The 13,991-nt window shown below is 47.9% G+C and overlaps 1 protein-coding gene across 1 annotated transcript in view; it reads right to left on the bottom strand.

The window, feature by feature from the left end:
- The window catches only part of SLC25A43 (solute carrier family 25 member 43), a 49,907-nt gene extending 39,147 nt beyond the window's left edge, over nt 1-10,760 (bottom strand). The window contains exons 1-2 of the mRNA XM_032757524.2: nt 10,419-10,760; nt 2,974-3,215 (exon numbers count right to left, since the gene is read on the bottom strand). Coding sequence (XP_032613415.1) covers nt 2,974-3,215; nt 10,419-10,693 — 517 coding nt within the window. The 5' untranslated portion in view covers nt 10,694-10,760. The remainder of the gene's footprint in view (nt 1-2,973; nt 3,216-10,418) is intronic.
- Between the last annotated feature and the right edge of the window lie 3,231 nt (nt 10,761-13,991).

Raw genomic sequence — 13,991 nt, 5'->3', positions numbered from 1 at the left:
TCTCTACGAAAACGGAAACTCCATCTCTACTAAAAATACAAAAAGCAACTGGGTGTGGTGGTGCGTGCCTGTAATCTCAGCTACTTGGGAGGCTGAGGCACGAGAATCGCTTGAACCTGGGAGGCAGAGGTTGCAGTGAGCCGAGATTGCACCACTGCACTCCAGCCTGGGTGACAGAGCAAGATTCTGTCTCAAAAAATAAATAAATAAGTAAATAAATAAATAAAATAAAAATGGACTGATGAATAGCTGGAGGGATGAATAGCAAAATGTTAATTGTAGCATCTAGATGGTCCATGGATATATACTCTATATTTCTTTTAATTTTTCTAGATATTTGAAACTTTTTTTTAATGTTTGGGGAAAAAAATCACTCAAGTAAAAAAAGCCAGTGGGCAGCACCTCATTATGTTTTGGAGGACAGGAGGGACTGATCTCTAGCTGAGAAGGAAACATTCTATGAAAACTGGAAAGTGAGAGACTCTCGGTGGTGAGGGAGGTCACCTGACCTCACCTTTGGGAATGACATGGTCATATCATGGCCCAGTGGGCACCCTACACTGTGTGGCTTCCTCACCTTTCTAAGAACTGAGATGGTGAGTAAGTAATATAGTAGGTGGCACTTTCACAAACTTCCAGAAACTTTAGGAGCCATCTTTAGTTTACAGAGGGACTAAATTTCTCCCTCAAAATGAAATTTAAAATAGGGGATAATACAAGTGAAATTGCTTATCTTTAGAAAAATGTAATGTTTATTTAATTGGCTCACCAACCTTCCATTTACCTTCATTCAGAAAACGTCTGGAAAACTTAGGTTATGTGCCAGGCCCTATGGCAGGCGCTGGGAATCGAAAGAGGAGCAGGCTAATTTCTGGAGATGCTCATCGTCGAGGAGAAGAGACAGCCAGGGCAAAGTAAGTATAACACCCCTGATGTGTGCCACAACGGGGGGGCTATATGAAATGCATTAGGTACACAAGGATCAAAGGGGTTAATTTTGCCTGGGGGAGTCAGGAGGGACTTGATGAAAGAGAGAACTTTTGAACTGGGTCTTGAGGAATGAGTAGGAGTTCATCAGACTTTGACAGAGCGGAAAGGCAAAGGGAACAGCATGTATAAAGGGAGTGGTATTTCCAAGAAATCCAAGTTTTTCTGAATGGCTGGAGCATGAATGCAGGTGGAGGTGTGGCAGGAGATGAGGTAGGACAGACTGGCAGGGGCCAGGTCTGAAGGATCTGGAATGTTCTAAGGAATTTGGGCTTTCTCCTGTAGCTCAGGAGTCGCCGAATACTTTTAAGGAGAGCAGTGAAATGAGGGCCGTGAAACGATGAAATTGCACGTGGAGAGATGGCCTCAGCCGGGCAGCGGTGCACGGGGAAGACTGGGGCAAGAGAGACCAAGAGTGGAAGCAGGTAGGAGCCGGAGTCTGTGGGAGACCCTGAGAGTCTGAGTCGTAAGGATCTGTGGGAAAGAGGATGAGTCAAATTGACCGGACTTGGTGGTTCAAGTTGGGGGTGGAGTGAGAGGAGAAGTTGAAGAGGTCCCTAGGTTTTTTTTCTGGCTCAGGCCATGGGGTGAAAGGAAGGCAGTCTCATTCATTAGGGAACACAGGAGGAAGAGCTAGTTTGACCAACGAGGACATCAGGGTTAATCTTGAATTTGATGTGCCTAGGGAGCATGGAGGTGAAGGTGTCCAACAGCAGGGACTCATACTACCATTGGGAATTGGTGTCAGTCAGGGGCTAACAGAGGGCTCTGGAGTTCTATTGCTAGTTTCTCCTGCTTTCTATGTGGACTTGGGCAAGTCACTTAGCTTCCTGAAGTATCTATCTCCTCATCTGTAAAATAAGGCCTCATGAGAAAGTGCATGCAATGCATTTGGCACAGTACCCAGCACATGGTAAGTACTTCCCCCCAAAAGTTGGCCATCGTTACTAAAGGGGTAGAGAATGAGGGTCACAGAATACACTGACGCTTGTTTAAGCCACTAGCATAGATGAGGCCACCTAGGGAGGGTTTGGAGGATGAGAAGCAAGCTAAAGCGGGGGGTAAAAAGAAAGCTAAGGAAGGAGCCCAGGGGAAGAGCAACATGTAGGGGCTGGCAGTGTCAGATGACCCATCTGGATAAATCAGATAAGAAAGAGCTGCCAGAGAGATGGGAAGACATCCAGGACTTGGAGGGGTCCTGGAAGCCAAGTTTCCAGAAGAAGGGGTGGTCAACCTTATCAAATGCTGCAACCAAGTTCAGATAAAGGGCAAAAGTCTACTGGATTTTGCAATTGGGCCATAAATGTGTAGCTCTGGCAAAGGTTACAAAGACCCCAGAAGACACAGTTGCTACCCTAGTTGCCCTCATGGCATATCAATGTGTATGTACACTGAATACTCCTTCTGCAGTCAGATGGAGAGTGGTTGAAATTGCATTCCTGGCCAGGCGCGGTGGCTCACGCTTGTAATCCCAGCACTTTGGGAGGCCGAGGCGGGCGGATCATGAGGTCAGGAGATTGAGACCACGGTGAAACCCCGTCTCTACTAAAAATACAAAAAATTAGCCAGGCGAGGTGGCGGGCGCCTGTAGTCCCAGCTACTCGGAGAGGCTGAGGCAGAAGAATGGCGTGAACCCGGGAGGCGGAGCTTGCAGTGAGCTGAGATTGCGCCACTGCACTCCAGCCTGGGTGACAGAGCGAGACTCCGTCTCAAAAAAAAAAAAAAAAAAGAAATTGCATTCTTACCCGTTTGCTGAGTCACCTCCACTTTCTGTCCTACTCCTCTCCCGGGGATGTAACTGGCTAAAGTTTAGGAGTGGAGTGTATGGCTATGGAATAGAATGAAGCTAACTGGCTCTATGTAGGTTGAATCCATATAACCTTGATCTCGGTAAAACTGATTTAGTGGCTCACAAAGGTATACAATACATTCGTAATTTCAGAGAACATAGTCTTTTCTTGGACAAGGTGAAAAGGTCCATCTTACCTACAACGGTGAGGGAAACCCCTCGATAAAGGGCAAGGAACCCTTCCTGTTGGTAAATAGTAGAAAAAGCATGGAGGAGCCCCCTGTACGATGGTTCCAGCATGTTCTGCATGATCAACCGGGTTTTGATGAGGTCTGTAGGATATGTTACAATGGTGGAAACCATGCCTGCGAGACTCCCAGCCATGATGGAGCTCCACTGGGAAATGTGGCCCAGGTCATCTGTGAACAGCACAACAAACCTGGGAGAAAATAGGGGGAAAGGCCAGAGGAATCAGCTATGGATTGTGCTAGAGTTCTCTCCACTAGTTCTTGAAATATTTTCCAGCATTTCAAAGTACTTTACAAAGTGAAAAGTTACTATAGTACTATATAAGCATTCATGAATAACACATTTACATTTTTCTATATTTATATGATGCTAGTTGGCTATAAGAGATGCCTAACTTTCTTAATTTACATCTATCCCAAGTCCTTCCCACTTAAAGCATTTTCTACTTTTATCTACATAATTGTCAACCCTGGCTTGCCTGTGGGGTGTAAATGCACAGAAGTACCTGGTAAATACCAACTGGAGTGCAGTCTTTCAGTTCTGTTGAAACTTAAAAGGAAAAAAATTCCTTGAAATGATAACTTTGAGCATCTCAGTAATTGCATTTTTTTTTTTTTTTTTGAGGCAGAGTCTCACTTTGTTGCCTAGGCTGGAGTGCAGTGACACGATCTCGGCTCACTGCAACTTCTGTTCCCCAGGTTCAAGCAATTCTCATGCCTCAGCCTCACAAGTAGCTGGGACAAACAGGCACACACCACCATGCCCAGCGAATTTTTGTAGTTTTAGTAGAGATGGAGTTTCACCATGTTGGCCAGACTGGTCTTGAACTCCTGACCTCAGGTGATCCGCCCTGCTTGGCCTCCCAAAGTGCTGGGATTATAGGCGTGAGCCACCACACCCCGCCCAGAACTGGGCACTTTGAGAGGCCGAGGCAGGCGGATCGCTTGAGGTCAGAAGTTTGAGACCAGTCTGGCCAACATGGGGAAACCCCATCTCTACTAAAAAATCCAAAAAAAATTAGCCAGGCATGGTGGCCTGTGCCTGTAATCCCAGCTACTCGGGAGGCTGAGGCAGGGGAATTGCTTGAACCAGGGAGATGAAGGTTGCAGTGAGCCGAGATTGTGCCACTGCACTCCAGCCTGGGCAACAGAGCAAGACTCATCTAAAAAAAAAAAAAAGAGATAAAATACTTTTATTCTAGCCCAGTTCTGTTCACTTACCTTTGATTCCAAACTCTCCCTATCCTTCTCCCTCTCTCCCTAGCCCCACTCTCTGGTAGAAAAAAATTTTTTTTTTTTTTTGGGACAGGGTCTCTGTCGCCCAGGCAGAAGTACAGTGGCACGATCTGGGCTCACTGCAACGTCCACCTCCCAGGCTCAAGAGATCCTCCCACCTCAGCCTCCTGAGTAGCTGGAACTACAGATGTGCGCCACCATGCCTGGCTATTTTTTTTTTTTTTTTGTAGAGATAGAGTTTCACCATGTTGGCTAGCCTGGTCTCAAACTCCTGGGCTCAAGTGATCTGCCCGCCTCAGCCTCTCAAAGTGCCGGGATTACAGGTGTGAGCCACTGTGCCCGGCCTATCTTTTTAAAATGAGAGCATCCCCAGTTCCTTAGCCTTCAAACCTCCAGTGAAGAGGTGCATTTCCTGTTCTTTCAGTTGCCCACAGGCCAGGGGCTGCTGCATGAGAAATAAGAGTGGGCATTGAGGTGAAACCATTTAAGGGGTTCTAGGCCAGCTCTTTTGCTTTCAAGTAAACACTCACTGATTAAAAACATCTCCTTCAAGCTGTAGGAGTCTTGACTTCATTTTGTCAACCTACTTTAGCCGCATTAACTAAAACAGTCATTTGAGTTAATCAGCTGCTTTTAAACATACAGAGAAGTAAAGGTGATGTGGTGCTATGAGACATACATTGGTTTTCACCCATGGTTCCTGGCTCCTAACTTCCCTAGTCCTTGTTATAATGTTGGGGCACTTTAGGTCTCAGGAAACAATCTTTCTCTCCTTGACCTTCTCCTGCCCTCCTTTTACCTGCCCGAGAAGGGACTCTAAGATTGTGGGTTAAAAGATCCTCATTCCAGAGAGGGTCCTGCCCCATACCCTAGAGCAAACTTGTCCAACCCACAGCCCACAGGCCGCATGTGGTCCGGGATGGCTTTGAATGTGGCCCAACACCGATTTGCAAACTTTCTTAAAACATTATGAGATTTTTTTGCGATTTTTTTTTTTTTTTAGCTCATCAACTATCGTTAGTGTTAGTGTATTTTATGTGTGGCCCGACAATTCTTCTTCCAGTGTGACCCAGGGAAACCAAAAGATTGGACACCTCTGCCCTAGAGAAAGGAATGCCGCACAGAGGCCAAGAAAAGTCTGAACAGACAGGCCTTGCTGGGTTTAGATCACGTGCTTTTTGTCCAATCACATTTCTACATGGTTGTCAATCATGCCTCTGTAACAAAGCTTCCATAAAAACCCGAGAGGACAGGGTTTAGGAAGCTTCTGGATGGCTGAATATGTGGAGGTTCCTGAAGGGTGGCGTGCCCAGGGAGGGCATGGAAGCTCCATGCCCCTTGCCCCTTACCTGACCCTGTGTATCTCTTCTCTGTATCCTTTGTGATATCCTCTGTAGTTAACTGGTAAACATTAACTATTTCCCTGAGTTCTGTGAACTGCACTAGCAAATTAATCAAATCCAAAGAGGGGGTCGTGGGAACCCCAACTTGAAGATGGTTAGTCAGAAGTTCTGGAGGCCTGGCTAGGCATGGCGGCTCACGCCTGTAACCCCAGCACTTTTGGAGGCCGAGGCGGGCAGATCACTTGAGGTCAGGAGTTCGAGACCAGCCTGGCCAACATGGCGAAACCTTGTCTTTACTAAAAAAATTACAAAAATTAGCCGGGCATGGTGGCGGGCGCCTGTAATTCCAGTTACTCAGGAGGCTGAGGCAGCAGAATAGTTTGAATCCAGGAGGCAGAGGTTGTAGTGAGCCGAGATCATGCACTGCACTCCAGCCCGGGTCACAGAGCGAGACTCAGTCTTAAAAAAAAAAAAAAAAAAGTTCTGGAGGCCTGGACTTGTGACTAGTGTCTGGTTGGGGGCCATTCTTGGGGACCAAACCCTTAACCTGTGGCTTGGTCCGACATTATGTCCAGGTAGACAGTGTCAGAATTTAATCAGAGGACACCTAGTTGGTGTCCATTTATCAGAGTGTGGGGAAAACCCCACACACATTTGGTCACAGAAGTCTTCTATGTTGAGGGTTGTTGTTGTGGTATGAGAGCAGAGGAAAAACCAAGTTTGACAGAGGTTTTTCTCAAACAGATGGCATTCACCAACAGACCATCTGCCTCAGTTGTACTGCCTGCCTGCCCACTTCCTCGTTCCTCCCTCTTCTATACCCTGGCCAGTCAAGTTGGAGGGGGACCTCAGGAAGGACAAGGGAAACAGAGGAAGTAGAAATTTTTGACTGGGACTGGGCGTGGTGGCTCACGCCTGTAATCCCAGCACTTTGGAAGGCCAAGGCAGGTGGATCAAGAGGTCAGGAGTTTGAGACCAGCCTGGCCAACGTAGTGAAACCCCGTCTCTACTAAAAATACAAAAATTAGCCAGGCGTGGTGGCGTGCACCTGTAATCCCAGCTACTTGGGAGGCTGAGGCAGGAGAATCGCTTGAACCTGAGAGGCGGAGGTTGCAGTGAGCCGAGATTGCGTCACTGCACTCCAACTTGGGCAACAGAGCGATACTTCTTCCAAAAAAAAAAAAAAAAAAAGAAAAGAAATTTTTGACTGGAGGGGCGGTCTGCAGCAAGCTGGAATCACCTAGAAGGTGGAGTTTGAAATGCCCAAAGAAACACCATTCATTCTCCTTGTCCCACTCTTATTCCCCATCCCACTTGGTCACTTCTAGGGCATAGTTAATTCACTACCCATTTATTGAAGATCTACAATGTATTAGACCCTGTGTTAGTCCTAAGCGTAGAGCCTAAGGGAGTTCAACACTTCTGACAAGGAAATGACTGGTAGGGGCAAGCGGAGAGGAAACAGGCCCTTAATTCACTGAATGACTTGATGAACTAGGAAGAGGAGCCGTATTTTATATCAGTTTCTTTTATAGAGTCTCAATATCAAATATACACAGTTAAAAAGAAGAACCATAGGAAGTCCTTTTTTCGCAGACTTCTCCCATCTGATACAGAGATAAGTCCTACCAATTATTCACCTTAGAATCTCAGAGTCAGGGCAGACAACCCTGATAATCCGCCAATGACGTCATCCCGGTCCGTGCATCTTAAACTTTTGATTTGCTAGGGCGGCACTGTTCCCTTTTCTGTTCTTCCTCCCACCCCCACACATACATGCACAGAAGCTTTTTCCAGTGAGACTGGATACACTGGTGAATTGCAGCAACCCCTTCCTTTCAGCCAGCACAGATACAACACACCCCGGAGATGTGTAATTAGAACTGCCAATACTTCATCCTAACAGGTTAGCAGCCAATGCAGCCAAACATAAGCTCATGAAGTGCTTATTCAATAAAGAAATAGTGTTGATTACGAACAATTTCAGAGCTGCAGGGACCCAAACTAATGTTTATTAGATAAGATAGACAAGTGGTTGTGAAGTTCCGGGGGTGGGGGGGTCTTCTATTTGATACATCTGAAAGCCACCCATTACAATAACCTAGCTCCCAATAGACTACTGAGTGGACTCTTGATCGTAAATCCAACTAAGCAGATATTTCTGCTGTGCAATGGTAGACAGAGACCTGAACTAAGGAGCCAGAAGACTTGGCTTCAAGTTCCAGCTCTTCCATTAATTGTGTTTGTGGACAAGTCACTTAACTACCCCATTCCCTGAACATTCTGGATGTTTATGTTTTGTTCAAACCTATGATCACAGGCCTCCAGCCAACTGTTTTGCAAATTCATGGTCAGAAAAGAGTAGAAATGAGTCAATATAATGATGAATCAAGAGTATCGTGTTGATGTAGGAAGGACGGCATCGTGATTAATCAACCACTTTGCTTTCCAACTATGCCTTGCCATTCACCAAAATACTTCGTTTCAGTTTTCAGAAAGAAAATAATCCTGTAGGGGAAAAAAAAATTCCTAGCAAACCTAGCCCAGGTAAGTCTCTGTTCTCGTTCTCCCACACATCTCCTCCTCTCTGCTTCCATGGTCACCTATTGCCAGTGCCCTCAGCTGCTATGTGGACTAGTGCAACAGGCTCCTAACTGGCCCTGCTGTCTCCACTCTTCCTCCTCTCTAGTCATCTTACTCTGCCACGATGTGACGATGATTTCTATTGAATTGCTTTAATCACAACACACCTCCCCCCACCCCCCGCAAAAACCTCCCACAGCTACCCTTGGATACCAAGTCAAGTCCAAATCCCTTAATCCAACCCTCTAATATCTCATTCCAACCTGCTTTTCTGGTTGGATTTCCTGTTGTGCTGCTTGCCTTCCCATCTCTGTGCCTTTGCTGACATCAACTGCAGTATCTTTCTCTCCATCTCTGCCCAGCTGACTCCTACTCATTTTCCCAATGCCAAACTCAAATTTTTTTCTCCTCTATGAAGTCTTCACATTTTCTCCTCCTCATCGCTCATCAGAAGGGTACATTTCTAGAGCACATTATCCATGACAATCACATGCTACCTTGTGTGTTATGGTCATGGACATATTAGTCTTACTCTTCTATTACTCTGTAAGCTCCTGGGACACAGGGACCATGCCCCTTCCATCCTGGCATTGTCCTCAGCATCGTGCACACAGTGGGGACTTAATGTAGCCTAACTAAATTAGTGTCAAATGGATGCAGGGAGGCAGCATGATGTAACAGAAACACTATGAGATTTGGAGTCAGAAGGCCAGGTAGTGGAGCTCAGCTCTGTCACCGACAAGAGGTGTGATCACTCTGAGCCCAATTCTGCATCTGTAAAACAGGCACAATGCTTCCTGTCCTACGGACCTTACAGGGCAGGAGGCAGGAGCTTTAAAAGTCTAATGTGCATATACTAGGTGCTTAGCAGAAAAGCCACAATACTTAAACCAGCCTTTGAAGTTCTGCCCCCCACCCCTCTGGACATATTTTATCCCATCCAAAGGAAGATTTCCACACTACTTTGTAGAGAAGAGGGTGAAGTGGAGGAGAAACTCAGTCATTAAGACTCAGAGGAGAACTGTTTACAGACTGCAGGCCAGATGTTGATGAGGGCAAGCAGGGGTGGGGAGGAAAAAGGGCCTTAACTAAATGTCATGATCCTACCCACGAGTCCCTCTGCAGAGGAAGAGAAGGGAACTCTATTTCCAGGCAGGGGCAAAATGAGTACTGGCCTAGAGGCCTAGGTGATAAGGATGATTCCGTTCGGCTTGTCAGCTGCCAGTTGAGCCTTCCACCTCTGGCCTCCCAAGTGAGTGACAGTATCAAGGCAAAATCCTTTGACTATTAGCCGCCAAGACTAAACTATGCGGTCAAGACCGACTCTCCGAAATGTGGGCTGTTCGTCTAATTCAGAGCCAAGGCGATTTCAAAGATGCCACTGTGCCCACTGAATGAGGAACACAGGGACCATCCCCCCAATACAGAAACATCTCTGCTTCCTGAAATGCCATCACTACCAATTCATTCTTTTAGGCTTGGTTTCCAGTTCAAATGCAGGTACCTCTGAGCTCGGTGGAAGCTTTAAGGCTGCATTTACACCTTTAGATCTTTTCCTAAGGAGCAGCTGTTGATGTGGGAGAAGGTGGAAAAGGCCCAAAGAATGAAGCCAATGGGGTGAAGCAGTAGGCTGAGGGGGCCGTTCTCAGCTTGAGGAGGGGAAGCTGCAGCCTCTGTCGGAGCCTGAAGTCAAGCTTCATTTAAGTTGGGGAGATGTGTGGGCAAAAATCTGCGGCCTTTTCGTATGGATGGATTGGGTCCTTTCCCCACACCAAGCAATTTCTTCTCGGGGCTTGGGTCACACAGACAAAAACACCTTTAAAAGGGTCTCTCTCCTCCTAAGTCAGCCTAAGCAAAAGTTTCCAAATTGGAAGACGGTGGAAATGGTTAGGACTCATCTCTCTGGAGAGCTTTTCATTCCTTTCCTCCAAATCCTTTGCTGCATTCCACCTCCTCGCCCGGTCCAATCCGAAAAGCCTCTCGGACCACGGCTGCGGACCACAAAACTGCATCTTGCAGGGCGGTAACCCCAAGAGAACGTGAAAAGCATTGGGGCTGCACTCTGGGGGCCATAGAGGTGGCCAACCGCCCCGAGCGGTCCCCAGGTGATCGAAAAGGGGGCCGTCCCTACTCCAGGGCCCCGAGTCCAGGCAGCAGGGCGGCGTCGGGCCGCGGCTCCCCCACCCCACCCCCGTCCGGCCTCCCGGTTCCCCGGCCCCGCCCGGCTCTTACTTGCGGTAGGCGGCGAGCTGCATGGCGCTGCAGGGGAAGAGGCGCAGGCACGCCACCGCGTTCCCCTTCCACAGGGCCCGGGGCCCCTCTGCCCGCCACACCCGGTGCCCCGTGGCCCACGGCCCCCGGGCGTGGCCTCGCACGACGCCAACCTGGGCCAGCACGGTGGCAAGCTCCAGGGGCGCGGTGAGGCTGAGGCTGAGCGTCCCCGCCAGCCCAGCGCACAGCAGCCTTTGGCCGCCTGTCAGTCGGCCGTCCCGCCTCCACGTAGCCATCGAGCCCTGACCCGGGCCGGGGAGACCGCGTGGCTCGGGCCTGGGGCTCTCCGGCCACGGGCGGAGGCGGCGGGCCCCAGGCCCCGCCCGGCATGGGGCGGACCCGCGTGAGGGACGGGAAGCCCCGTCCACGCCCTAGCCTGGCCCGAGGCTGGTGGGGGGTGGGGCGCGAGGGCCTGGAGGGTCCTGGGTCCGAGGCCGCGAATATCATGGGCATAGTCTCCCCAGTTGGCAAGGCTCGAGTAGCGACTTTCAGTTGCGAAACAGTTACTGTTCTCTCAAGGCCCAGCCTGCTAGACATCTTGCTTCCTAAATGTTCAGTGCGTCCCCGCCGCCCCTCCCTGCCTCTCCTCTGGTTTGCCCCTTTTCTCCTTTTCACATCCCACTTCTCTGTCTTCCTCCCCTGGCGCTTCCCTCCTCCTCCTCCTCCTCTTCCCTCCAACCTCTTTTTTTTTCCTGCCTAACCAAAAAGCCTTGATGGTTTCCCAGTGCAGAAGGTAAAAAATTCTAACAACCACAGATGCTATCCCTCAGGTACTTGTCAAGTACTGGGCTTTACAGACGTTCTCATGTAATCCTCAAAACGGCCCTAAGTACGTATGTCCTCATTGACAGAGGCTATGTGGGTATGGGGACTTGAATCTGGACTCTTGAACCTGCGTAAGATTCTTGGCTCTGCAGCTTACCAGCTGTGGGACCTTGGGGAAGTCACTCAACCCCTCTGTGTGTCAGTTGCTTTATAAAGCAGAGATTATAATTTTTTCCTCCTAGGGGTTGTTGTAAGGATTAATGAACAATGACTGGTATGGGTAAGCAGTTTATATGTGTTAGTTCTGATTAGATATTCTTTTACAGGAGAGGAAACCAAGACACAGAGAGGACTTGCTCAGGCTCACACAGCTACCTACAAAGCAGAGACCGGTTTGAAATCTAGGTCGGTTTATGTCAGTTTCCACTAACGGCTACACTATGCGTCTACTAGGACTGCAGAGTTAACTCCAGTAGGGACATTTTCAGTGGTTCTGTAAGCTAAGAGAACAATAGAGGCAAAGAATGGCTAAGAGAGGCTTGGCCAGAATCCAAGGATTCTTTAATCAGTTCAAAAATTTCAGAATTTCCGAATTTCTTTCTGTCTCTTTTTTTTCTAAAAAAGCAATGTCACTAATAATTACAAGGAAAGGAACTGTCAGCAGTCTGTTGGTGTGAGCAAGATGTTCCGGGTACATAGTTGTTTTTAGGCTTGTATAGTTATTTACATTTACTAACACACAATGCTATAGGAACGTTTTCTAAAAGGCATTGCAGGGTTTCTCCTTTTTTATTTTTCACTGTCAGTCTCACTTGAGTATGACATTACAAAGGTTTTGACCGTGAGAACTTTTTCTAGTTGCAGAAGCCTTACTCTGCTCTCAACAATTGGGGAATGCTTATTTTCATGTTTTGTGAATTCTTCTGTCTTGCTGTAAGCTAATTTGATGGCTGGCGGAAGCTTGAGAAAGATGTATGACTCTGAAGACCCGAGGACCCTGACTTTAAAAGGGCTTGAATTGGAATTTGGGGATTACAATAAGGAAACCTTCGGGTAGTGGTACTTCCTAAAGCCCTTTGTTGGACAACGGGACAAGATTCTAAAGCTCCTTCAGGAAGTTCCTGGGTCTGGAACATTTCATGCGATAACCCCATTGTATGGAGATTGGGCCAGCCAAGTTATGTTTTTTTTTTTTTGAGACAGAGTCTCGCTCTGTCGCCCAGGGTGGAGTGCAGTGGCGTAGTCTTGGCTCACTGTAACCTCTGCCTCCCAGGTTCAAGTGATTCTCCTGACTCAGCCTCCTAAGTAGCTGGGACTACAGGCGTGTGCCACCATGCCCGGCTAATTTTTTTGTATTTTTAGTGGAGATGGGGTTTGCCATGTTGGCCAGGCTGGTCTCGAATTCCTGACCTCAGATGATCCACCCGCCTCGGCCTCCCAAAGTGCTGGAATTACAGGCATGAGCCACTGCGCCTGGCCTATTTTAACCTTGAAAGTAAAATGTATATTTTTCACTACAGGTACACTGAAGCATAAAATGAATAACACCAAACTATACGTTGGATGCCTTCTGTCTTTTCATGATCATGTGCTAACCAGGTGTTCATATTTTACTCAGCTAGAGTCTCATTCATCTGCTTAGCATTGGGCACCTTATGTATATTCATCCTAAACATAAATAAATCTCCGAAGATATCCTATATTTGGATTGTGACTTGTAGACTCAAGCCAACCTTACTGCCTCTTTTTCACACTTGTTGAAAAGTCTGTGGAGAGCATAGTAGGTTAACAAGCTCCAACTTTGGAAAATGCACATGATGTGAAATTGGGGTGCTATGCTAAAAATAAATGTGTGATAACTAAAAAGGAAGAGGCAGTGAGTAAAAAAAAAAAATCTTAGAAGTTATATTGCAATATAAGGAGAAAGGTGGCCAGCTGAGAGTTAAGCCATAGGCAGCCTCTTGTTGCCCCAGTCAACAAGAGTGCAGTGGTGTCGTCTTGGCTCACTGCAACCTCTGCCTCCCAGGTTCAAGCGATTCTCGTGCCTCCCCAGTAGCTGGGACTACAGGCACCCACCACCTCACCCATCTAATTTTTTTTTTTTTTTTTGAGACGGAGTCTTGCTCTGTCGCCCAGGCTGGAGTGCAGTGGTGCGATCTCGGCTTACTGCAAGCTCCGCCTCCCGGGTTCACGCTATTGTCCTGCCTCAGCCTCCGGAGTAGCTGGGACTCTAGACGTCCACCACCGCGCCCAGCTAATTTTTTTGCATTTTTAGTAGTGACGGAGTTTCACCGTGTTAGCCAGGATGGTCTCGATCTCCTGACCTCATGATCCACCCGCCTTGGCCTCCCAAAGTGCTGGGATTACAGGCATGAGCCACCGCGCCCGGCCCTAATTTTTGTATTTTTAGTAGAGACGGAATTTCACCATGTTGGCCAGCCTGGTCTCAAACTACTGACCTCAAGTGATCTTTGGCCTCCCAAGGTGCCAGGATTACAGGCATGAGCCACCGCACCCAAGCCTGTGTGCCTTTTTATACTGTTTGCCTTTTTCTCCTGGTGTGTTTTGTTTGTTTGTTTGTTTTTTTTTTTAGATGGAGTCTCACTCTGTTGTGCAGGCTGGAGTGCAGTGGTGCGATCTCGGTTTACTGCAACCTCTGCCTTCTGAGTTCCGGCGATTCTCCTGCCTCAGCCTCCTGAGTAGCTGGGGTTACAGGCGCCCACCACCATACCCGGCAAATGGCTAATTTTTGTATTTTTAGTAGAGATG

Source organism: Hylobates moloch, unplaced genomic scaffold (genome assembly GCF_009828535.3).
Source record: "Hylobates moloch isolate HMO894 unplaced genomic scaffold, HMol_V3 SCAFFOLD_7, whole genome shotgun sequence".
In the NCBI taxonomy this organism is placed as follows: domain Eukaryota; kingdom Metazoa; phylum Chordata; class Mammalia; order Primates; family Hylobatidae; genus Hylobates; species Hylobates moloch.
This window is presented reverse-complemented; position numbering and strand designations above follow the sequence as displayed.